General features: G+C 38.7%; 1 protein-coding gene across 4 annotated transcripts in view; it reads right to left on the reverse strand.

Annotated features, from left to right (window-relative positions):
* HMCN1 (hemicentin 1) overlaps positions 1 to 26,871 on the reverse strand; it is a 538,357-nt gene that overhangs the window by 84,864 nt on the left and 426,622 nt on the right. For all 4 annotated transcript variants that reach the window (XM_070384783.1, XM_070384782.1, XM_070384784.1 and 1 more), the window contains 9 exons: positions 15,604 to 15,800; positions 11,987 to 12,068; positions 10,292 to 10,428; positions 5,120 to 5,261; positions 3,736 to 3,880; positions 3,080 to 3,207; positions 2,639 to 2,795; positions 740 to 861; positions 389 to 553 (listed from right to left, as the gene is read on the reverse strand). In XM_070384783.1, coding sequence (XP_070240884.1) covers positions 389 to 553; positions 740 to 861; positions 2,639 to 2,795; positions 3,080 to 3,207; positions 3,736 to 3,880; positions 5,120 to 5,261; positions 10,292 to 10,428; positions 11,987 to 12,068; positions 15,604 to 15,800 — 1,275 coding nt within the window. The remainder of the gene's footprint in view (positions 1 to 388; positions 554 to 739; positions 862 to 2,638; positions 2,796 to 3,079; positions 3,208 to 3,735; positions 3,881 to 5,119; positions 5,262 to 10,291; positions 10,429 to 11,986; positions 12,069 to 15,603; positions 15,801 to 26,871) is intronic.

The raw sequence follows: 26,871 nt of genomic DNA on the forward strand, positions 1-26,871 counted from the left end.
ATTTCCTCCTCCAGGGGATCTTCCCGACCCAGGGACTGAACATGCGACTCCTGTAGCTCCTGCATTAACAGGTGGATTCTTTACCACTGAGCTACCAGGGAAACCCTTCCAAACCTTAGGTTTAGAAAATATGCACATAAAATCTAAGTGGTCATGCTGAATACATGGAGATCAGTTTTAGTTATTATTTATTATTTTGTTTTTAGGTTTTTTCCTATCCCTTTCCCTCATTCCCCTCCCAACCCTAACTGAATTTTTTCCCAAATGCCTAAGCCTAGGAATATTGATATGTTTTTTCTTTTATTTTGGTGCAACAGAAGTCCAAGTAAGGCCATCCATTAGTAACTAACCCAATCAATATCTGTGTAATCACTGAGCTGGGTCTTACCTGAGGACAGAATTCTATAGCCCTCTCCTCTGGGAAGCAGTCTTACACCATTCTTCATCCAGTGGATTGAGGGAAATGGAACTCCTGAAGCAGTGCAGGTGATCACTGTGGGGGTGTGTTTGGTTACTAGAAAGTCTGTAGGCTCATCAGCAATGGAAGGTGGAACTAAAAAACAACAACAAATAGAAAGAAAACTACATATTTCCAACCCTGACAGATTTCCAAAGCCTACTCATAAATCCTTCTCTTTCTACACTGAAAGTGAATGTTTGGTAAGTGGAAAAGGAAGCCCTTTGTGAAGAAATGATATCATTATAATAACTTTCAGTCCACATACTAAGCCAGTTCTACCTTGGACAGTGAGATCCACAGCTCTCTTGTCCTCTCCGGCATCATTGGTCACCGTGCACTCATAGGTTGCAGTGTCATCCACAGAAGGGGAAATAATTACCAGTGAACCTGAAGAAAGGAGCCTAGAAGAGATTTCAAAGCAATGAGGTGCTATATATCAGTTTTCATAAATGTTTCTAGTTGGTTCAACATGGTACCATGTTGTGAACTGAGGGAAAGAGAACTCTTCCCTCAAATGTTAAAGTGAGCATCATTTTATGTATCAGACTTTAAGTTTATATGGCAGTGGGTTAACAGGGCCTCAACCTCATCATCTGCAGGAAGCAGTGGTGTAGAATGATTGCCTTAAGAGGGAATCCTGCAGTTTCTGAATGCTGATAGCGTGACCAACCATGCTCTCCTAGGTGAAATACAGTGAAATGAGCACACTGATGATAGCCGCTGTTTACTGACCACTGGATACATTCCTGGTGCCATCTCAGATGCTTCACACAGATGATCTCTAAATGTCACAGTAACTTTGCAGCTTGGAATTTGATTATTTCCACTGACCGATAGGTAACCACAAGTCTGTCTTGCAGCTTTCCCTGCTTCACATGTCTCCTTACATGTGGTGGATACCTTGGAGATGCACAGTACATAAATCAGAGTCTAACTTGAAATAAACTCAAAACTAAAGTTATCTGAATCACTTCAAATATACAAAAGGCTGAGTAAACACACATACATTATTTAAAGTAATCTAAATAAGAATATCTATTTTCTTACCTCAAACTGTGCACTGATGAATGAGAATAATTTGATTCAATGGGAACAGATTTGACCTGCTTCTTAATTCAAGGGCATTGGCATTTTCCACATAGAGTATGCTTTCAAGTCATTAAACCCCCAATGCCAAAGGATTAAAAGGATGAGAAAGAGAGAGACGCAACAGATTTTCCAGTGAAACCCTCCTAATTTATATTTTCAGATGTAACAGAATCAATTTTTATCAGGGTAGGTCTATGAAAACTTGTTTTTAGTGATATAGCAAATCTTTTGACAAGATATCTATTAACACAAGAAATGCTCATCTAAGGAATCAGAAATATGTAGTATTTTTAAGGTTAGTCTTTAAAAATATGATATAGTAAGAAGAATGGTAGTAAAGCTGGAAGAGTACAGAAAATTGGTGAAACTGCTATTCTTCCTCCTTACTGCTGCTGCTAAGTCGCTTCAGTCGTGTCCAACTCTGTGCGACCCCATAGACGGCAGCCCCGTCCCTGGGATTCTCCAGGCAAGAACACTGGAGTGGGGTGCCATTTCCTTCTCCAATGCATGAAAGTGAAAAGTGAAAGTGAAGTCACTCAGTCGTGTCCGACCCTCAGCGACTCCATGGACTGACTGCAGCCTTCCAGGCTCCTCCATCCATGGGATTTTCCAGGCAAGAGTACTGGAGTAGGGTGCCATTGCCTTCTCCACTTTCTCCTTACACATGCTGCCAAATACCTACACTGTATCTGAAGGTATAAAATTTGATTTTTATTCTGCAACTAAAACTCATATTATTTTTAAAGAGTACTTTTTCTTTTATACTAAATGATGTTTTTATCCTTTGTCATTATAAAATTATGAAAGGTGCTAAAAACAGCAGCAGAATGGAAATTTAATGCTATAGAGCTCACTGACAGTCATCCACAGGGCTTATGGAAAGAGAAGTTGTACCTGTAATTCAGAAAAAATACTTTAGATTGAAAAACTAATTCAATACTAAGAAAAAAATAATATACTCTCTGCATACTAGCTAGTTCTTCGTACTTTATACATTTTCTGTCCCCATTGATAAAGCGAAAATGTTAATTCTTTGAAAAATATGTTTCTAAATAGCTGGTGGAATTTTCCAGATAAATTGCTCCTTACCTGTATGAATTCTGATTTTGATCCACATTCAGAAGATGCCCGTTTTTCCTCCAGTTGACTGACGGTTTCGGTATGCCAGTAGCCTCACAAGCCAGAGTGGTTTGAACATTTACTGTTACAGATATGTTGGTAGGACCCGGAGCAATGGATGGAGGAACTGAAACAGTCAAAAGTAAGAGAGAAAACACAGTCAGCAACAGTATGCCATTTGAAGTATCTCTGCCAAACTGAAATTAATCACAGATAACTTACTTTACAATTATGAACACAATAAGGTTCTCTGAACTCACACAGTGCTGTGATAATGCTATTCACCATGAGTCTTGATTGTTTATAATAGAGCGCTGGACCTGAAGGTCTTTGTGCTATGACCCCACTGGTTTAGGCAACCAAAGAGCATTTGACTCTGAGACCGGATGTTGTTCCTAAAGGTATATTTACCGTGGACCTGTAAATCGATTCGCCTGCGGTCTGTCCCCGCAGCACTGGTGGCCATACACAAATATCGCCCACCGTCAGTCACTTGTGCCGACTGGATGCGAAGGAATCCATTTTCCAAGACAGAGTATCTAGAAGAAATCACACGTGAAGGTCTCTGAATATGAGTCTTTCTGATTATGCACATTTTAACTGAGAGCATTTTAAAAGACTCAGTTATCCATTTTTAGTCCTTTTCCTGCTTCAGAAACTTGTAATACCCTTGGTAGAAAAAAGAGATATTCTGAAAAGGGGTATAGCAGATGGACTTATGATCTTGGATACATTATAATCGTTACATTTTGGTGCAAGCTTTTAGGAATTAGAGTTAGGGTTTTAAAATACTGTAGTCTGATTCTCTTATTAAGATGAAGAGACTAAATTTATTTTATTTTATTTTTATTTTATTTTTTAAATTTTATTTTATTTTTAAACTTTACATAATTGTATTAGTTTTGCCAAATATCAAAATGAATCCACCACAGGTATACATGTGTTCCCCATCCTGAACCCTCCTCTAATTTTAGAATGAAAAGACTCAAATAATGCATTGGATCAAATATTTAAAAACTTACATTTCAGTCCCTACAGTATTTTTCATCCTTTTCTAGAACTGTTACCTTGCATGACTCCCAGATAGAACAGCTCCATCCTTTCTCCATGTTATCCTTGGGGATGGCACGCCTTCCGCAAAGCATTCCAATAGAGTTGACTTATTTAAGTGAATGACAAGACTCTGGGGGCCACTCTTTATGCTTGGAGGAACTGTAAAAGAGATGCATGTGGAAAATTTCATTTATATCAGTAACACAGCCTGAACTAAGACTCTGACTAGGTAATAATATAAGCTGAGATTTGAGTCTAATATATGGCTTTGCCTACAGCTAATTCAGGTTAGTATAAATAGAATTGGGGTTGAATTCCTAAAACCTTACTCAAGATTTTATTTAAAAATCTACTCAAAAATGAAGGGGCTTTAAATCCCTGATATGGTGTGTGAAGGGCTTCCCTTGTGTCTCAGCTGGTAAAGAATCCGCCTGCAATGTGGGAGACCTGGGTTCGAGCTCTGGATTGGGAAGCTCCTGGAGAAGGGAAAGGCTACCCACTCCAATATTCTGGCCTGAAAAATTCGACAGGCTGTATAGTCCATGGGGTTGCAAAGAATCGGACATGACTGAGCGACTTTCACTCACTCACTCATGGTGTGTGAAATCTGTCTTTGTATGGAAGAGGCTTGAAAAGATTAAAAAAAGCCCAGCTCTGGTATGATACAAATTAAAGATGATATTTCTTATTTCTCTTTGGCCAAATAATGGTCAGAGAATGTTAACACTGGAACAACTTCACTTTAAATAAAGCTTAGAAAGTGGGCTGTTTAAAAAAACACATCTGTGATTAATCATGCAAGTCTCAGAGCATGTATTTTACTAATCACTGAGTTCACATGGGAATACAAAACTTGAATTTTAATTTTAGTGTTAGCAATATTAACTGCCTGGGTCATCCAACTTGTAAAATTTCATCTATTAAAACATCAGAGGGACGGTTTTTAAAAGTCAGTGTCATATTCCTGAAATTTGGCAAATTTTAGTGTTTAGATTTTATATTTGAGAAAAGTACAGTCCCATGGCAGTCTCTGTCTAGCACATATATAATCAAACCCCAACATCAATAAAAGTGACTAAATAATTGGCTACTTGTCACCCAGAGATTTAGTGTATTAACTTCTCCAGTGGCTCTGATCTGAATGATATAAAATATCAGAATATGCTGATAACAATTGGACATGTATTGTCCTCTAAGAGAAATGTATCTTTAATTATATTTTTGATGTTGAGTTAGTTTGAATATAGATATAGCACAAATGTCACATGTTGTCTATGTCAAAAGAAATAAGATAAGCACAAGAGTTTGTTTAGTATGCTCATAAAAAACAAAAATGTTATCTCTTTGAATGTCCTGTCTAAATTTTTAAATTGTGAAACAGCGGTTAAGCTTTCTTACCATTGACAGTGAGAATAAACTCTCTTGTAGTCTTTCCCGCAATGTTGCTGGCAACACAGGTATAATTGGCTGTATCACCTAGATCTGCATTATTAATTTGCAAATATCTCCCTCCAGATAGGATTCTTATTCGAGGTGTTGCCTGGATTCAACAAGGAAAATTTACCATTAAAATGTCAGGAAAATGAAATAAGAATCATCAAAAGTAACCAAATAGTGAATTGTAGCATACCTGTCTCCCAGTATCTTTGTCTGCTCCCCCTACTACTATCCTGGAATCAGAAACTCTTGGGAGCTATCTCTATGACTGTAGTTAAGGCAAGAGCACAGTCAGTGTCTCTTGTTCTTCACAGTGATCCACTCAAGGATGGAAAAGTGTTTCAAGTTGGGCCCCTGAGTGCTCCTGCAGGACATTTCTGGAAGTGCTGGGATAAGGCATATTTTTACTGGAATCTGATAGTGAGGGTGACACAGGCGGGTGCAGCTGTACCACCATGTGCTGTGAATCTAAGAAATACGCAGGACTGAGATAAAGGAAGGACAGAGACTACATAATTAGAGCCTTTGGATAATGCCTAAAGCTTAACTTCACCAACTATTATCGCTAATAAGTATCTTCCCCCTGCTCCCAATTAAGTTGTTCACAGTTTGAAGCCTGTTACTTAAAGCTGAAAGTTTCCTGATAATAAATTACCTTTGGTTAACTTAAAGGAAACAATTATCCTTCAACATTTTTAAAATAATAAATGATTTTAGTCTACAAATACTTGTTAAGGATTTATTTTGTGTCCAGGCATGGGACCAAAAATTATGAAACTACAGAGATCAATATTGAGATGAAATACTGAAATATAATGATATCTACTCTATTATGTCCAATTGAGGATTGTTCATAAACTTTTAAAAAAATGCCAGGTAGCAACAAAGGCTGATATTTTCCGGTTGTGCCAAAGTGGATCTACTTCAGGAAGAGTCCAAATGAGATTTTTCTACCATATGGGTTTTATCCCAGATAAACATATATTTCTAGTGAAAAAAGTTGCTTACACTAAGATGTACAGTTCAGGTCAATCTATCTTTAAAGTCCACACATTTTCTGTAGGCCTTTAATTCCTACGGGGGCTATTAGTGGTAAATTTTTATTATTTATAATGAGAACAGGTGATTTTTTCAATATACTTGGTAAGTTCTACAAAACATATTTTAATATTTAAGTTCAATATGGGTATAGCAGGACTTTATGCTAATAAAAAGTTCCGAGTTGATTTTCATGTCTTTCTTCCATGAATATCAGTAAGTTCTGCTTATTTACTCAGTCTCACTGCAACTTTCTCTGGTTCTCTTCCCATTTACTGCCAGTGATTCTTCCAAATTTGATTTCTTTCTTTAGAACCTTGGAGAAGGCAATGGCACCCCACTCTAGTGCTCTTGCCTGGAAAATCCAATGGACGGAGGAGCCTGGTAGGCTGCACTCCATGGGGTCGCTAGGAGTCGGACATGACTTAGCAACTTCACTTTCACTTTTCACTTTCATGCATTGGAGAAGGAAATGGCAACCCACTCCGGTGTTCTTGCCTGGAAAGTCCCAGGGACGGGGGGTGCCTGGTGGGCTGCCATCTCTGGGGCCGCACAGAGTCGGATACGACTGAAGCGACTTAGCAGCAGAACCTTATTCTGAGCAGATGACCCTGTTTCCTACTCCACTGAGAAAATCAAAGCCAAGTGCCTGCAATTTATCCCTCTCATCTTGCATATGAATGCAACCTTCCTTCCTACATTTCCATCTCTGTGACAAAGGTCATCCTTTCAGTCCAAGGCTAATCTCTTCATCTGTCACCAGGGTCCCATCCTTTCCCTTCTCAACGCACTTACTTCTCTATCTTCAAATGCTTTTAGTAAATAAGAATATACAAATCTCTTTTGTATTTAAGTAATAGTCCACAATCATTTCCACTTCCTCTTCTTTCACTCCCCCAACAACTGTAACTTGTCTTCTACTTTGAACACTTGACTGAAGATCGCTTACATCTTGAATCACATCTGTGTATTACCAAAGCCAATAAATACAATTTACTTTGTATCTTGACATGAACTCTGTTAGCTGCTCCCTCTCTATTTCTTGGCTTTCAGTGCACCAGTTTCTCCACGTGCTCCTTCTCAGTCCCACTTTTCTCCTCTTCTTCCTTTGCTCACTTTGTAATTGTCAGTGTTGTCTTAGGCGTTATTCCCATTTACAGGTCTTCTCATACCACGTGCTTTCTGGTTGACCTCATACAAACCTATGGCTTCAACAACAGGCTACACTATTGAGGACCACCATATCAAAGATATTTTTGAGTAAATACAGACCTATATTTCTTTGAACTTTGTGGAATTTCCATTTGGATAATATATAGGTAATTCAAACTCAAAATATCTAAAACTGAACTCATCTCTTTTTTTTTTTTTTTGCCATTTACTGTTGAATTCAGTCTGTCCCAGTACTGACATCACTTGGTCATATCTGAAATTAGCCTGATTTCTCCATCATTGACATTTACTCAGTCCCTGTCTGAACATCTAGTGGTCTAGAGTGAAATGCACACATAGGAGATAAGACTATGGAGGAACAGTCAGAGCATGAAGGGCTTTGTGAGCAAAGCTGGGCAACTGAACCTGGATCCTGAAATCTATGGAGAATCATCAAAGGATTTTAATCAAGGTCTACTTCAACCATACCAAGCTACCTGCAGTTCCTAAGACAAGAGCATTCCTTTTCCTATAATGACTTTGTACACACTGTCACCTATATTTGGAGTCCCCTTCTTTCTCACCTAACATTTAAACTGAACTCACCCTTTCCAAGAGGCTCCCCTGGGCTATTCTTTACCCTTCAGTCTGGGTTACTTGCTTCTTCCCACTGTTTCTCCTCTGTATATCCCTCTAAGATAAAATTTATCAGTAGTATCAATTTTCTATATCCTTGATGTACTTCTGTATATTTTCAGATAGTCTATATATTGTCACGCTGCTTATTTAACTTATACGCAGAATATATCATGAGAAACGCTGGGCTGGAAGAAGCACAAGCTGGAATCAGGATTGCCAGGAGAAATATCAATAACCTCAGATATGCAGATGACACCACCTTTATGGCAGAAAGTGAGTGAAGTGAAAGTGAAATGAAGTCACTCAGTCGTGTCCGACTCTTTGCGACCCCGTGGACTGAAGCCCACCAGGCTCCTCCGTCCATGGGATTCTCCAGGCAAGGATACTGGAGTGGGTTGCCATTTCCTTCTCCAGGGGATCTTCCCAACCCAGGGATCGAACCCAGGTCTCCTGCATTGCAGGCAGACGCTTTAACCTCTGCGCCACCAGGGAAGCCCATGGCAGAAAGTGAAGAGGAACTAAAAAGCCTCTTGATGAAAGTGAAAGAGGAGAGTGAAAAGGTTGGCTTAAAGCTCAACATTCAGAAAACTAAGATCATGACACCTGGTCCCATCACTTCATGGGAAATAGATGGGGAAACAGTGGCAGACTTTATTTTTTGGGCTCCAAAATCACTGCAGATGGTGACTGCAGCCATGAAATTAAAAGACACTTACTCCTTGGAAGGAAAGTTATGGCCAACCTAGATAGCATATTCAAAAGCAGAGACATTACTTTGCCAACAAAGATTCGTCTAGTCAAGGCTATGGTTTTTCCTGTGGTCATGTATGGATGCAAGAGTTGGACTGTGAAGAAAGCTGAGCGCCGAAGAATTGATGCTTTTGAACTGTGGTGTTGGAGAAGACTCTTGAGAGTCCCTTGGACTGCAAGGAGATCCAACCAGTCCATTCTGAAGGAGATCAGCCCTGGGATTCTTTGGAAGGAATGATGCTAAAGCTGAAACTCCAGTACTTTGGCCACCTCATGGGAAGAGTTGACTCATTGGAAAAGACTGATGCTGGGAGGGATTGGGGGCAAGAGGAGAGGGGGACGACAGAGGATGAGATGGCTGGATGGCATCACTGACTCGATGGACATGAGTTTGAGTGAACTCCAGGAGTTGGTGATGGACAGGGAGACCTGGTGTGCTGTGATTCATGGGGTCGCAAAGAGTCAGACATGACTGAGTGACTGAACCGAACTGAACTGAACTGATGAGCTCCTTATGGATCAGGATTATTGTTAGGAGCAATCACAATGCATAGCATTATCGCAGGGACACAATAAACAGAGAAACTGAGGCATGGGGCTGTTAAGTGATATGCATGATAATTAAACACATTAGTAACTTTCAGAATCAGTCTCTCTGTGGTTAGTGTTTGTGTAATTTGATGATGGCTAAAGTCTCTCTATCTTAGGTATTAGGGACCTAATTTCCTTTTATTTAGACTCAGTGTATCACAACTGGTTATACTAAGAGGATGAGGAAAAAGACAGATAAGTAACTACTAGGATAAGGACAATCTGAACATTCAAAGTCAAGGCTTAGAGCCAATCCTAAAAGGCTACTTAGGATCCTAGGCTGTGATACTCTATGAGAGCAGACAGGTATCACCAGAGCATGGGAGCCTCACAGAGCCAGTAACTGTGTTTCCAAAGATTTCAGTCTAGACTCCTGGTATGGGAAAGATTGAAGGTGGGAGGAAAAGGGGACGACAGAGGATGAGATGGTTGGATGGCATCACCGACTCGATGGACATGAGTTTGAGTAAGCTCCAGGAGTTGGTGATGGACAGGGAGGCCTGTTGTGCTGCAGTCTATGGGGTCACAAAGGGTCGGACATGACTGAGTGACTGAACTGAACTGATTCACAGATCCTTGGGGTCACTCCTGAGGTCCAAGTTTAGATCAAGGAAATTCAGTAACAGGTTTGCCCAGGGACTTGGCAAGACAAGTCAGTTCTTTTGAGACTTTGCTGGTTTCTTTTCTTTCAAGAAAAGACATGAGTGTTTCAGTCCCAGTTTAATTCACCCGCTCCAGGGGATACATACTTAGGCCAATTTACAAAGTATGTGAATCAAAATACCTGTCTTTTGACTCATAACTAGCTACTACCTACACCAGCAAAGGCTGAGAAAAGAAGGCTGACAAAAGGACTCTGTGCCTAGCCCTGCAATGCTGAATAACTAGTAACCTGATGTTGAAGGACTCTATAGCTGATTTTTTTTTCCTCAGAATGAATCTGTGGAACTTGGCAAGACTTACCTGTAACCGTTCTCCATTTTTAAGCCAAGTGATTACAGGTGGAGGCACTGCATCCGATTTGCATTCCAGTGTCACTTGTCTGTTCCGTAACACAGTGAAATCCTGGGGCTCGCCAGTTCCAGCAATATTAGGGGGTACTGGATGGGAAAACAAATACACAAAAGGCTTTTAACAAATGAGATATAAAATGCTCTGGCTTATCTTAGGTGTTCAACAGTGTTCTTTGTGCTGTATGAAAGAAGCAGCATTAATTTAAAATGCTACTCATTCAATTTATAGTACCCTGGTAACAAATAGTGAACTTTTAAAATCGTACTCAGTACCTAAGTACCTTAAGTAACGAAATTCTTCTAAGAGCCACATGAATGATAGGATAAGTAATATAACCACAGTTTATCACCATTTAATAGGTAAAGAAACTAAGGCCCAAAGAAGGGATTTTTTTTTTTTTTGTCCAGGTCTACACTTGGTAATAATTTTCTCTGGACATATTTTAAAACTTTTAAATTAGGTTCTGTCCATCATAACAAACAGAAATATATGCAGAAAGGGGGGCAAAAGAGGGGTAAGGAATTAAGAAGTATATACTACTATATATAAAATAAATAAGCTACAAGGATATAAAGTGAAGGAAACAGAGTCAATATTTCATAATAATTTTAAGTGGAGTATAATTTTTAAAAATTTTCAATCACTATGGTGTATACCTGAAACTAATATTGTAAATCAACTATACCACAATTTTAAAAGTGTATATTTTTTATGTGACTGCTGTATACACAATTTACATGTCAGTTGGTCTAATTTGTGTGTGGGGCTGGTGGGGGCAGGAGAACACTCCTACATCACACCAGGCATACAGTTTGGATTGCTTAGTGATTTAGGCTACGAGGAGATAAAGATCTTCTGTTAAGTTCTTTAAATGTTCCTCTCTTTGAACAGTAATTTCCAGCTCTATGTCAAAGTAGGACCAGCCATAGTCTAATTGGCCCAACTTTTCTAGAAGGTAATTTGGTCTTGAATGTGTGTGTGTGTGTGTGTATGTACATGCATATGCATACACTTGCATATAATCAAGAAAGTGGACTTATAGAAATTTATTAAAACAAAATAATTAAAAATAGGCCAACAGACTTATACAAGAATGTCTATAATAGTGCTGCTTATTAAGTTGGTGAAAATATAGAAACAGCCAAAAATAAGGAATGTATTAAGTAAGTAATGGCATGTTCATAAAATTGGAAATCATGCAATCGCTTAAAAGTAATGTTATAAAAATATATATTTTTTTGACATGAAAACATGTTCAACATGCCACTGAGATAAAGAGTTAAATACTATATGCCACATGATCACATTTCTGTGACAATATTTATATGTAAAAAGGTCTTATTCTGTGAGATGAGATTATGAATACTTTTTATTTTCATTTTTACTCCAATTTATATTCTATGATTTAAAATAAATTTATATGAATTACTTGTGCAGGAACAGACATATAACTCAAAAATCCATTAAACTAGTCCCATGAGCACATGATCAGTCAAATATAAAAATCAAATTTGCAAAATACATATTTCCTAATATATAAACATAGTTTTATGATGTGTTGGATAGCTGCCCTATGTTCCATAAATTATGCCTTTTAATTAGGTATAAGTGTATGATGGACTGCAGGACATTTTCCAGCGTTACCATGCACTCTCACTAAATACTCTTTATCATCATCTCCTGCAGGACTGGATGCCAGACATGTGTATCTTCCTGTATCTTCCACCTATAAAATTCAAATAAGTGAATTGCACAAGGTTAAAAGACTGGTTTTGATGATGAGAATAAATATCCTTAGAACAAATGTAAAGGACTCACACAAAGCAAGATATCATTAATACAGCATGATAGTTAAAATTTAATAACTGTCTTAACATTTGTATTTAGCACTCTGATACTGAGCATGGCTCAGCATCTCTGCTACATGTAAATCTATGTATTTGACATAGATTTTAAGAGGGTTTCAGGGCACCTGTTCCCAATAAAATCTTTTTTTGTTATTAAAAAAAAAAGAAAGAAAAACAGGGTTTCAGTATTTGATCTCAGAATGTTTGCATGTTATGTATGTTAATGATGTCAGAGAAGGCAGATACAGATAGGACACAGCACCACATATGACACAAATACTACTCAGTATTTTTTGAAGAAGTAAGTATTTATGAATTTAAATTGCAGATTGCAAAATTCTATTGGAGGCTTCCTGAAGCAAGTAAAACACATTAACCAACCAACCAACCAAAGTAGTAAATAAAAATCAGGTTATTTTAATAAAGAACATTAATACCATATTTTTAATATTCCTTGATATCCATAGCGAAACAATATAGCTATGTTATGTAATTTGGCTGTAAATAAGTCAGGCTGACAGAAAAATCTATTTCCTGACTAAAACCAGAAACATTTCTTTAAAAATGCCCATGCAGAGTTTCCACTGAAGTGTTAGACTTTATTCATATTTGACACTGTGTTAACACAGCCCATGCTTAAATAAGTGAAAAGTATACACTGAAAAACAGATGGTCTTCCTACTGTGAAAAATGTATTTTAAAAAATAGAAAATCCTGTTTTCATTTATTACTTGAATACTCCTAGAATATTGAGAATTTTAAAATTCTTACTTCAAAACTGACTTTATGGGTTATTGAAAAACTTTTTTTTTGGTAGGGTGCGTAGACTCCACTGAAAAAATTTTAGATTAGGATGTTAAGACTAGTATGTCTGGAAAATTACTAAATATAACTTTAAAAGAGTGACAGTCACATCATCCTTCAATTAAGAATTGAAAGGGATGCACTACTGCCTGGAGAATAATTTCAAAGTTGCTCGTCATATCTTGAAAACCTCTAAAAGTCAGCTCTTCTCCACCAATACAGTCTATGCCCCAATTATATTGTCCCCAACACTTGTCCTGACTCAGCCAAACTTGCACCATCATTCATGACTGTTCTTAGATCTTACCTCCTCCAAGAACCATTTCCTGACAACTTACACCCTTCTGAATACTGATAATTACTATCAGTAGCTACATTTTCTAATGTGTGTTCTCTTAATAGGGTATTTGAAAAATTATAATCAATCAGGTGTTTTAGAGAAAGATTTTGCAGTTATAGACATGCATAATGGCTCACAAAGGAGAGAAAGGTACAGTTTTTCCAACCTGTTTTGTCACAGAAAGAGAGTTTGATGGAAAATGTCTTAGCAAACTCTCATCTTTCACGACACAATTTGGAATTTGCAAAATATCCATTATGTACCAAGCACAATTATGTGCAATAGATACATACACAAAAAGACAAAGTGCAGGTAACTAAGATATAATTTAGTAATAAGGGCTCTGACAGAGGTAAAATAAAACACAGAGGAGCAGAGGAACCATGAGCAGTCTTGGGACTTGATCATATTTAATTTTTTAATTCTATAATGTTTTAATGGTTCTCTATTGTTTCTTTCCCTAATTTTATTATGTGTGTACTTTTATTTTTCTTAGACAACTGAAACCTTTTTGAAGGTTGAGAAATGTCTTATGTATTATATTTGTGTTCTTCACAATAGCTGGACTATGTGGGTCACCATTTAACTCTTGATGGAAACTCTGTCTTGTTTTAACATAACTCTTCATTTTCACATTTAAGACCTAATGCAATGTGGCCTTATTTCCCTTTAGAGCTTTATTTACCATGCTTCCTTTATATTTATGGTTCTGGTGCACACTTCACTGTCTCCATGCTATTCATTAAGTTACAAAATTCTTTGGCTTCCCTTTTGGTCAGTTGAAATTACAGCATTCAAGTATTCTGATTCAGCAAGTGGTTTGATAGTGTGACCTGAGTTTTTTCTGGGTTACTAAAATGCTTGATGGAGAGAAGAGGGAAATGCAAAGTACGTTCTCTTTAATGTTAGAAACAAGAAACTGGGCCGACTTCCACTGGCTATGCTGTTGAATCAGACCCAGGATTGACACCAATTCCATCACTGAGCCAGTGATAAGTACTGGATAGGTGAATACTTAATCTTTTTCTGTCTGTTTCTGGATTTGTAGAAAGGGGATAAAGACATTGCCTTACCAAGTTGTCATGGTGGTCATGGGTGTGATAGAGCTCATAGCCCAACATAAGACTGACGCAATTCATAACCCTCAGCTCTCTTTTCTAGCTCCCTTTCTTTTCCATTTCTTCAGTGAAAATGTACATGAAATATGATTAAGTAATGTGTTATTCTACCTTTAAAGAAATGATGACTATAATAACAATAAAAGCAGCAGTAACAATAATCATTCGAACTCAACGTTAGCATCTCTGCATACCTGTGGCATCAGTCTAAGCACATCACTTTATCTCTAAAGCCTCAAGTACGTAAGTTCAGCATTGTTCCTGTTTTGATCCTGAGTTAACAGATGAAGGCATTAGAGACATATGGATAATATTTGTAACATAAGGTTTGCCTCTGTTTTTAAAAGAGTATATTGTTACAAGACACCCGAGACATACTTCTCTTTAATATATTTACATTTCAGATTAATTTCCTTAAACATAAACTGAAAGAACAGTCAATTTTATTGAATTGACCATTTTCGGAAAAATTCCATCTCTTCATATTTTCATGTTTGTGAGTTCATTCTGAAGATCAAAAGTGCCCTTTGAAGCCTCTTATACACATATGTTTGACCGCTTTTTGCCATTTCTATAAAGGGCTGCTGCTGCTGCTGCTGCTGCTGCTAAGTCGTTTCAGTCATGTTTGACTCTGTGCGACCCCATGGACGGCAGCCCACCAGGCTCCCCCGTCCCTGGGATTCTCCAGGCAAAAACACTGGAGTGGGTTGCCATTTCCTTCTCCAATGCATGAACGTGAAAAGTCAAAGTGAAGTCGCTCAGTTGTGTCCGACTCTTAGTGACCCCATGGACTGCAGCCCACCAGGCTCCTCCGTCCATGGGATTTTCCAGGCAAGAGTACCGGAGTGGGGTGCCATTGCCTAAATACACTATCACTTATGGCATTGTGATAACTTGAAAAAATATACATATACATGAAGGTATCTTGCTTCCTTCTATACTTAATCTGATAATTTCACTTCTTTGTTTTAGTCATGTCACCTTGTAAGTGTCTATTCAATCATGCATGTCATAGAACAAATCTACCCTTGCTAAAGTCACAGAGATCTGTGATATATTCAGACTCCAAGACAATTTCTCCAACACTCCCCAGAGATTAGCAAGTAAGAAGTTTAACCTAGGACAAAATAATCATGTGAACTCTGAACTAACCTGAGTACTAGATATTCGAAGAACCTCTCCTCCTCCAAGAGTCTGCATCTGATCCATCTGCGGAAGGGGTCGACCATCTTTCATCCAGGTAATCTTAGGAGCTGGGATTCCAGAAGCCATGCAGGTAAGTTCAAGAGGATTATTAACAATTACTGACATCTCCATGGGTTCTTCAGATCCATTGATATGAGGTGGTTCTATTTAAAAGGAATTAAAGACAACAAAAAAATAAACTTGCTGTTTGATAAGATACTGCAGTTTAGAAAAACTTTAAAAATTCAACTCAAATTTATCTTTGTACAATACAAATTGTACAAAGAATTTGGCAGGAATACCAAAATGATAATTCCTTATTATCATTTCAGTATTAATAATGAGAAGTTATTTGTCATTGGCACTATTTTATTTTATTGTAGTTTAGTGTTAGTCGCTCGGTCAGGTCCGACTCTTCATGACCCCATGGACTGGAACCCACCAGGCTCCTCTGTCTATGGGATTTTCCAGGCAAGGATACTGGAGTTGGTTGCCATTTCCTTCTCCATTACTGTAGTTTATTGAGGAACAATTTATTAAGTGTCAGCACTATGCAAAGTCTTTGTGCATTATCTATTCACTGGCACTATTTTTAAAGAGAGATCATTCTTATAATAGATCATGAAGTAAACGGCAAGCCATCAAAGGTAATTAAAGCTCAGCAACTGAGATTCAGATAATTAGAGCAGTCTTACTTAACTGTGAAGATTTGAAAATGATAAAAACTAAACCCATCTTGTACTATTTTTTAAAGAGTTACTTAAATATAGTAGTGTGTTTTTGCACCTATTGTTTCTGCAAAAGCAATAAGCAAATGCTATGAAATTCTGCAATTATCTTTTCCATGCAGAACTTTAACAGGAAACAATGACTAAGCAGAAGAAAAACAGTTACATTTGGAGACTATTTTTGCATAAAACACATTTGTTATGTCTGGGCAGAAATAATTTCCTCTTTTGTTATTTATACTTCTCAATTACCTTTCTCAAGAGGATGTTAAAGAATCTAAACACTTGGAGGAAACATTAAAGTTTCTTAGTCCAACTATTCCTAAGTTTAAGAATCACTTTAAAACAGATTTCCCTTACACTAATCATTCAAATTTTCTATGAAACTTTCCAGCTTACTATTTCACAAGGCAGCAAAAATAGCTGTTGGACAGCGCCAAGGATTAGCTGTGTGTGTGTGTGTGTGTGCACGTGTGTGTGTGTTTTAAATCAGGCACATAGTTTAGAGCAGAGGTTCACAGTAGGAGACAGAGAATCTGAAATCAAACAGCCTGATTTTGATTCCTGGCTCCAACAATAACTAGGTTAGTGGATTTGAACAAATCTTTAAAAAAAAAATCACACATTATTTAACTAAGAGAATTGTGAAGATTCAATGAGATAATCTATGAAGTATATTTCTTTTGTGTTTCTGAATCTGTTTTATAATTAAAGGTTTATTAATATAATAAAAACTTTCTTAAGAAAGTTATAACTGCTACTAACATACTACATCTGTTGGTGTTATTATTAAAAACTGCCTCCTAGATTTCTTAAAAAACTAGGACTAAAACTACCATATGATCCAGCAATCCCACTACTGGGCATATACCCTGAGAAAAATCATAACTGAAAAAGACACATAATTGAAAAAGCAATCCCACTACTGGGCATATACAATTGAAAAAGACATGTACCCCAATGTTCACTGCAACACTATTTATAATAGCCAGGACAAGGAAGCAACCTAGATGGCTGTTTACAGATAAATGGATAAAGAAGTTGTGGTATATATGATGGAATTCCATTTGAACTATTTCAAATCCTAAACGATGATGCTGTGAAAGTGCTGCACTCAATATGCCAGCAAATTTGGAAAACTCAGCAGTGGCCACAGGACTGGAAAAGGTCAGCTTTCATTCCAATCCCAAGAAAAGGCAATCCCAAAGACTGCTCAAATTACTGCACGATTGCTCTCATCTCACATGCTAGCAGAGTAATGCTCAAAATTCTCCAAGCCAGGCTTTAACAGTATGTGAACCATGAAATTCCAGATGTTCAAGCTAGATTTAGAAAAGACAGAGGAACCAGAGATCAAATTGCCAACATCTGTTGGATCACCGAAAAAGCAAGAGAGTTTCTAGAAAAACATCTACTTCTGCTTTATTGATTACACCAAAGCCTTTGACTATGTAGATCACAGTAAACTGTGGAAAATTCTTCAAGAGATGGGAATAGCAGACCACCTGACCTACCTCCTAAGAAATCTATATGCAGGTCAGGAAGCACCAGTTAGAACCGGACATGGAACAATAGACTGGTTCCAAATCGGAAAAGGAGTATGTCAAGGCTGTATATTGTCACCCTACTTATTTAACTTATATGCAGAGTACATCATGAGAAATGCCAGGCCAGATGAAGCACAAGCTGGAATGAAGATTGCCGGGAGAAAAAGTAATAACCTCAGATATGCAGATAACATCACCCTTACGGTAGAAAGTGAAGAGGAACTAAAGAGTCTGTTGATGAAAGTGAAAGAGGACAGTGAAAAAGCTGGCTTAAAATTCAACATTCAGAAAACTAAGATCATGGCATCTGGTCCCATCACTTCATGGTAAATAGATGGGGAAACAATGGAAACAGTGACAGACTTTCTTTTCTTGGGCTCCAAAATCACTGCAGATAGTAACTGCAGCCATGAAATTAAAAGATGCTTGCTCCCTGGAAGAAAACTGACCAACCTAGACAGCATATTGAAAAGCAGAGACATTTGCTGACAAAGGTCCATCTAGTAAAAGCTATGGTTTTTCCAGCAGTCATGTATGAATGTGAGAGTTGGACTATAAAGAAAGCTGAGTGCTGACGAATTGATGCTTTTGAACTGTGGTGTTGGGAGAAGACTCTTGAGTCTTGACTTGGACCTTGACCAAGTCTTGACTCTTGACCTTGGACTTCAAGGAGATCCAACCAGTCTATCCTAAAGGAAATCAGTCCTGAATATTCATTGGAAGGACTGATGCTGAAGCTGAAACTCCAATACTTTGGCCATCTAATGCAAAGAACTGACTCACTAGAAAAGACTGATGCTGGGAAAGATTGAAGGCAGGAGGAGAAGGGGATGACAGAAGATGGGATGGTTGGATGGCATCACTGACTCTATGGACATGAGTTTGTGCAAGCTCTGGGAGTTGGTGATGGACAGGGAAGCCTGGCATGCTGCAGTCCATGGGGTCGCAAAGAGTTGAATGTGACTGAGTGACTGAACTGAACTGATTTATAGATATAGATGCAAACGTATATACACAGTAGAATGTTACTCAGCAATAAAACGGAATGGATTTGAGTCAGTTCTAGTGAGGTGGATGAACCTAGAGTCTGTTATACAGAGTTAAGTAAACAAGAAAGAGAAAACCAAATATCATATTAACACATATGTATGGAATCTAGAAAAATGGTATTGATGAACCTATCTGAAGGGCAGGAATAGAGATTCAGACATAGAGAACAGACGTATGAACACAGCAGGGGTTGGAGGCTGGGACAGACTGAGAATAGCACTGAAATATATCCATTACCAAATATAAAATAGATAGCTAATGAGAAGCTATTATATAACAGAGGGGGCTCAACCTGGTGGTCTGTGACAACATAGAGGGGTGGGATGGGGTGGGAGGTGGGAAGGACCTTCAAGAGGGAGGGAACATTTGTGTGCTTATGGCTGATTCATGTTGATATATGGCAGAAACCAACACAACATTGTAAAGCAATTATACTCCAATTAAAAATAAACTTAAAGATACTGCCTCCTAAAATTTGTACCTATGGTCCTTGTTTCCTTTCTGGAAAAAAGTAATATATTATAATTAAGAACTCAGAGTTTCTTAACCATTGTCCCATATGACCACTCTTTTTCAGTTTTATCCATCTTATGATATATTGTGGTCAAGATACATTTTAAGTGCATTTTAGATCAATCCAAGATTCCTTGTTTAAAAGATCTTAGTGTCTCCATGTTGCTCACTGAATTAAATAAAAACTCATCATGGTTTCCAAGACTTCTACAATATAGCTTCAATCTCTCCTTATAACATTATTTTTAATACACTTTATGTAACTTAGATTTCAAATTAGACTACTACTCTCCCTCAGCAAGTTCAGTTGCCTCTTGGTCTACAACAAACTCTACAATTTCTATCCCTTTAATAGCAACCCACTCCAGTATTCTTGCCTGGAGAATCCCATGGACAGAGGAGCCTGGCAGGCTACTGTCCATGGGTTCGCAAGAGACAGACACGACTTAGTGACTAAACCACCACCAGCAATATTCATAGTATGCTATTTGTATCACTCAAAAGCATTGATCAGATTCTCCGTTTGACTATAGGCAATTCTTTATTCCTCTCATTTTTTCATTATTTACTATGGGTAAGTCACTGTGGATACAAAGATTAAGTAAGTATGGCCTTTATCCTCAGAAGATTATAGTACTAGATTTAAAGACTCAGCAATAGCAGCAACAACAGAAACAGCATGTTTCCAACTGTTTCAAACCCCAGCCATCATATCTCACATGTGTTAAGTGATTGCAAACACATTTCACTCTGTATCTCGTGACTAGTGAAAGTTGCTCAGTCCTGTCTGACTTTTTGCAACGCCATGGACTATACAGTCCATGGAAAGCTCCAGGCCAGAATACTGGCCTTTCCTTTCTCCAGGGGATCTTCCCAATCCAGGGATTGAACCCAGGTCTCCCACATTGCAGGCAGATTCATTACCAGCTGAGCTACAAGAGGAGCCAATTTGTCTTACACTTTGGGCAGGACAGGAGTTGTCCATACTCTGATGACTCCAACACTTACATTTCTAGCCTAGATCTCTTTTCTGGGCTCCAGATATACCCAGTTACCAGATAAGAATCTTCAGTGGGTTCTTTGAAAACAGCTTCCAACTCAACATATACTCAGACTGAATCTGTGACCTTATTCCTCAAAACATGGTCCATTTCCAGCATTCCCTGCATTTATGTGATGAAACTGTCAATTGTTCAGTCACATAAGCCAGGAACTGGGTGTCATCCTTAATACCTTCTTCATCATCATCACTTCCCTACATCCAAATCCATAACCAAGTCTTAATACTTCTACCTGAAGTTATCTCATGCACGATCACAGACTGAGCATGATGTTGAAGCCAGGGGCCAAGAGAACTGTAAAGACTTCAACTGCTGAATGAATGCAAGTAGTGCCCAGCTCCAGAAATCTCGTTCAGTGAGAAAAACAAAAGTTCTTTAAGTCAGCATGTTTAGACTCATTTGCTGCTGCTGCTGCTGCTGCTAAGTCGCTTCAGTCGTGTACGACTCTGTGCCACCCCATAGACAGCAGCCCATCAGGCTCAACCTTCCCTGGGATTCTCCGGGCAAGAACACTGGAGTGGGTTGCCATTTCCTTCTCCAATGCATGAAAGTGAAAAGTGAAAGTGAAGTCGCTCAGTCTTCGACTTAGCAACCCCATGGACTGCAGCCTACCAGGCTCCTCTGTCCATGGGATTTTCCAGGCAAGAGTGCTGGAGTGGGGTGCCACTGCCTTCTCCGTTAGACTCTGTTAATCACAGGTAAACACCATCCCTAATGATACACTCTCGGAGTCCATTTTTGTCCTGCTCCAGCCCACTCTCCACTTTTCAGTCAGTGATATTCTCAAACTGCAACTCTACTCACGGCATTCCCCTTATTAGAACTTTTAAAGATTTCCCATTGTTCTAGGACAAACCCCCAGATTCTTAATGTGGTCAACAATCCCTTCACGGTCTCAGATCAGATCAGTCGCTCAGTTGTGTCCGACTCTTTGCGACCCCATGAATCGCAGCACGCCAGGTCTCCCTGTCCATCACCAACTCCCGGAGTTCACTCAGACTCACGTCCATCGAGTCAGTGATGCCATCCAGCCATCTCATCCTCTGTCGTCCCCCTCTCCTCTTGCCCCCAATCCCTCCCAGCATCAGAGTCGTTTCCAATGAGTCAACTCTTCGTATGAGGTGGCCAAAGTACTGGAGTTTCAGCTTTAGCATCATTCCTTCCAAAGAAATCCCAGGGCTGATCTCCTTCAGAATGGACTGGTTGGATCTCCTTGCAGTCCAAGGGACTCTCAAGAGTCTTCTCCAACACCATAGTTCAAAAGCATCAATTCTTCGGCACTCAGCCTTCTTCACAGTCCAACTCTCACATCCATACATGACCACAGGAAAAACCATAGCCTTGACTAGACGAACCTTTGTTGGCAAAGTAATGTCTCTGCTTTTGAATATGCTATCTAGGTTGGCCATAACTTTCCTTCCAAGGAGTAAGCGCCTTTTAATTTCATGGCTGCAATCACCATCTGTAGTGATTTTGGAGCCCAGAAAAATAAAATCTGGCACTGTTTCCACTGTTTCCCATCTATTTCCCATGAAGTGGTGGGACCAGATGCCATGATCTTCGTTTTCTGAATGTTGAGCTTTAAGCCAACATTTTCACTCTCCACTTTCACTTTCATCAAGAGGCTTTTGAGTTCCTCTTCACTTTCTGCCATAAGGGTGGTGTCATCTGCATATCTGAGGTTATTGATATTTCTCCCAGCAATCTTGATTCCAGCTTGTGTTTCTTCCAGTCCAGGGTTTCTCATGATGTACTCTGCATATAAGTTAAATAAACAGGGTGACAATATACAGCCTTGATGAACTCCTTTTCCTATTTGGAACCAGTCTGTTTTTCCATGTCCAATTCTAACTGTTGCTTCCTGACCTGCATACAGATTTCTCAAGAGGCAGATCAGGTGGTCTGGTATTCCCATCTCTTTCAGAATTTTCCACAGTTGATTGTGATCCACACAGTCAAAGGCTTTGGCATAGTCAATAAAGCAGAAATAGATGTTTTTCTGGAATTCTTGCTTTTTCCATGATCCAGCGGATGTTGGCAATTTGATCTCTGGTTCCTCTGCCTTTTTTAAAACCAGCTTGAACATCAGGAAGCTCATGGTTCACATATTGCTGAAGCCTGGCTTCACGGTCTGAACCCTGTCAATTCCCTCCACCCCCAACCCCAGCTTTATTCTACATGATCTTCTCCCTTGTTTTTAGTATTTTAGCCACAGCAGACTTTTCAGAACTGCTAACACACTGTGAGATCTCCTACCAGATGGATGGAGTTGAGACTAGCAGTTCCCCAAATTAGGATATTTACATTCACATTCCTAGTAGAGTACAGATTGAAGTTTTGCAGGTTTTAATGGAACTAGCCTTCAACAGATGCTGAAATGCTAAAGCTGCTTATCTTTCTGTTGAGCGGTTTTCAAACCTGTTATTTTAATATCCTTACACATCTTGCAGGAGGGCAGGTTGTTCTTTGCATTGATATATGACTCTATCAGCATTATGGTTACTTTCCTTTTTGTTTTCTACATCCATAAAAGCAGCGGGCTATGGTTCTGCTTCTGGGTTCTTGAATTCCTGGAGAAGTATTCCTTCTCTCTGTCTCCACTGCCACATGCTGCACCAGGCCCCTGTATTTTTAGGCCTGTATAACAGACGTTTCAAGTCATTCTTCACTATGTCATCAGAGGGATTTTTTTGGAAGTGAAATCTGATTGTAACATATTCCTGCTTCTGCCTTCCTAATGAAGTCCAGATTTTCAGAGTCTTTTCACAGTATGGCTTCTGTCCAGGTATATTTCCTGTCGCGCTCAACTTCAGTGAGCACAAACAGAAAACTCAAGCTTTATCACTCCTAGGTGAAAAATGGATGCCTCTCCTCACTATTCAGGACAGTTTGACTTTTTAAGGCTTAGATGTCTCCTTGAGGGGATCTTCTCTGAACCTTCCCATCCCACAGAATTTTCACCATATCATTCCTATCACACTCAAAAGTCATCACTTGTTCTATATCTGTGTTCTCTGCTGATGCCGGAAGTTGAGGGCTGAGACCACATCCTGTTTATTCAGTGATGCATTCAAGTACATTTCATACCATATGGCACATAGTAGGTGTTCAATGATAATGTGCTACATGATACTAGAAACATGCTGGGCACATAATAAATAGTCAGTAATTAATATGTGAATAATTAATGTACAAGATCATATTTATGTCATCTCCTGGTATTCTTCATAGTCTGTGAATTGCTATATAGGAATGTGTTATTCCACCCTTCTTCACTAACACACATTTTCTCCTGCCTACTGTCTCTAAATATTCTGGAGCACTGCCTCCGTTATCACCTTTCATTCTGTGGAACACTCATCTACACCACCGTATTTCTGTTTGTTTATTTGATATTGTTCTGTTTCCTGCTACAGTTAAAACTCAATTTAGTCCAGCTGATAAGTACCTAAATCTATTCAGTTCAGGCCAACAGATAAATATTATGTGTCAAATGCCATGCTCAAGCCCAGGGAATACAGCAGTATGTAAAAAGGGTACCGCTCATCATGGAGTTTAACTAAGGATGAGATGGACTTTTAAGGTTATATAAATAATAATAGGTACTATGAGAAAGTTTATAGCACATCCTAGAAACATTTGGCCACCAAAATTCTTCATTTTTCCTTGTGGGACACATTTTGTTGAAAAAAAAATTAATGAGCCAGAGATTTTATTTTAAACATTATGAAAAAACAAAATTCCAAAAAATTATTGATTGTTGAAATAGTTCACTTCTTTCATGTTCATTTCTTCTCCCAATAAAAATGTTTTACTTCTCGGAAAACATATGGTTTCTCTCTATACTATTTGCTTGCATGTAGAACACTGGAATACACATTTAAAATATTTTGTGTGTGTGAAATAATGCCATCTGCAGCAGCATGGGTGAACCTAGATATTATCACACTAAGTGAAGTAACTCAGACAGAAAAAGACAAATAGCATATATAACTTACATGTGAAATGCAAAAGAGTGGTGCAAATAAACTTATTTACAAAACAGAAATAGAGTCACATATGCAGAAAATAAACTTGTGGTTACCAGGGAGGAAAGGTGGAGGAGAGATAAATTGGGAGATTGGAATTGATATATACACACTACTACATATAAATAGGTAACAAGGAGCTACTGTGTAGCACAGGGAACTCTACTTAATACTCTGTAATGACTTACATGGAAAAAGATCCCAAAAAAGAGTGGATACATGTATAACTGATTCACTTTGCTATAGAGCAAAAGCTAACACAACGTTGTTAATCAACTATACTTCAATTAAAAAAATTTTTTTTAAGTAAAAAAAAAAAAAATCCCTAATCAAATCTAGGCAAGAATTATTCAACTTGCCAGGTGGGCTTTTTGAAACCATATACAAGTGTATATATCTCTACAGTAAAATTTTTCTTCCATATATATATAAATGTACAAAAGAAGAAACAGAGCTAGATCATTTGAAATGACCATTAAACTATAATCTACGGACTGGATCATTTAAAGACTGTGGAATAACACAATAGCATAAACATTACGCTTTTCCATTAAATTACTATCATCAGAAAAGATTTTAGTTCTGTTGTTGTTTAGTCACTAAGTAGTGTCCAACTATCTTCACAACCAAGATAACCATGAAGGTGTGATCACTCACCTAGAGCCAGACATCCTGGAACGTGAAGTCAAGTGGGCCTTAGAAAGCATCACTATGAACAAAGCTAGTAGAGGTGATGGAATTCCAGTTGAGCTACTTATTTCAAATCCTAAAAGATGGTGCGGTGAAAGTACTGCACTCAATATGCCAGCAAATTTGGAAAACTCAGCAGTGGCCACAGGACTGGAAAAGGTCAGTTTTTCATTCTAATCCCAAAGAAAGGCAATGCCAAAGAATGCTCAAATAACTGCACAATTGCACTCATCTCACACTTGAGCTAGTAAAGTCATGCTCAAAATTCTCCAAGCCAGACTTCAGCAATACATGAACCGTGAACTTCCAGATGTTCAAGCTGGTTTTAGAAAAGGCAGAGGAACCAGAGATCAAATGCCAACATCTGCTGGATCATCAAAAAATGCAAGAGAGTTACAGAAAAACATCTACTTCTGCTTTATAGACTACACTAAAGGCTTTGACTATTGTATCACAACAAACTGTGGAAAATTCTTCAAGAGATGGGAATACTAGACCACCTGACCTGCCTCTTGAGAAACCTATATGCAGGTCAGGAAGCAACAGTTCAAACTGGACATGGAACAACAGACTGGCCAAACAGGAAAAGGAGTATATCAAGGCTGTATATTGTCACCCTGCTATTTAACTTATATGCAGAGTACATCATGAGAAACGCTGGGCTGGAAGAAGCACAAGCTGGAGTCAAGATTGCCAGGAGAAATATCAATAACCTCAGCTATGCAGATGACACTACTCTTATGGCAGAAAGTGAAGAGGAACTAAAAAGCCTCTTGATGAAAGTGAAAGAGGACAGTGAAAAAGTTGGCTTAAAGCTCAACATTCAGAAAATGAAGATTATGGCATCTCGTCCCATCACTTCATGGGAAATAGATAGGGAAACAGTGGAAACAGTGGCAGACTTTATTTTTCTGGGCTCCAAAATCACTGCAGATGGTGATTGCAGCCATGAAATTAAAAGACGCTTACTCCTTGGAAGGAAAGTGATGACCAACCTAGATAGCATATTCAAAAGCAGAGACATTCCTTTGCCAACAAAGGTTCATCTAGTCAAGGCTATGGTTTTTCCAGTGGTCATGTATGGATGTGAGAGTTGGACTGTGAAGAAAGCTGAGCACTGAAGAATTAATGCTTTTGAACTGTGGTGTTGGAGAAGACTCTTGAGAGTCCCTTGGACTGCAAGGAGATCCAACCAGTTCATTCTGAAGGAGATCAGCCCTGGGATTTCTTTGGAAGGAATGATGCTAAAGCTCAAACTCCAGTACTTTGGCCACCTCATGCAAAGAGTTGACTCATTGGAAAAGACTCTGATGCTGGGAGGGATTGGGGGCAGGAGGAGAAGGGGCGACAGAGGATGAGATGGCTGGATGGCATCACTGACTCGATGGACGTGAGTTTGAGTGAACTCCGGGAGTTGGTGATAGACTGGGAGGCCTGGCGTGCTGCAATTCATGGGGTCTCAAAGAGTCGGACACGACTGAGCGACTGAACTGAACTGAACTAAGTGTCCAACTTTTTGTGAACCCATGGACTGCAGTGTGCCAGGCTCCTACGTCCTCCACTATCTCCTGGCACTTGCTCAAATTCATGTGTATTGAATTAATGATGCAATCTAAAT

The sequence above is a fragment of the Bos mutus genome, chromosome 16, assembly GCF_027580195.1.
Source record: "Bos mutus isolate GX-2022 chromosome 16, NWIPB_WYAK_1.1, whole genome shotgun sequence".
Classification (NCBI taxonomy): Eukaryota; Metazoa; Chordata; class Mammalia; order Artiodactyla; family Bovidae; genus Bos; species Bos mutus.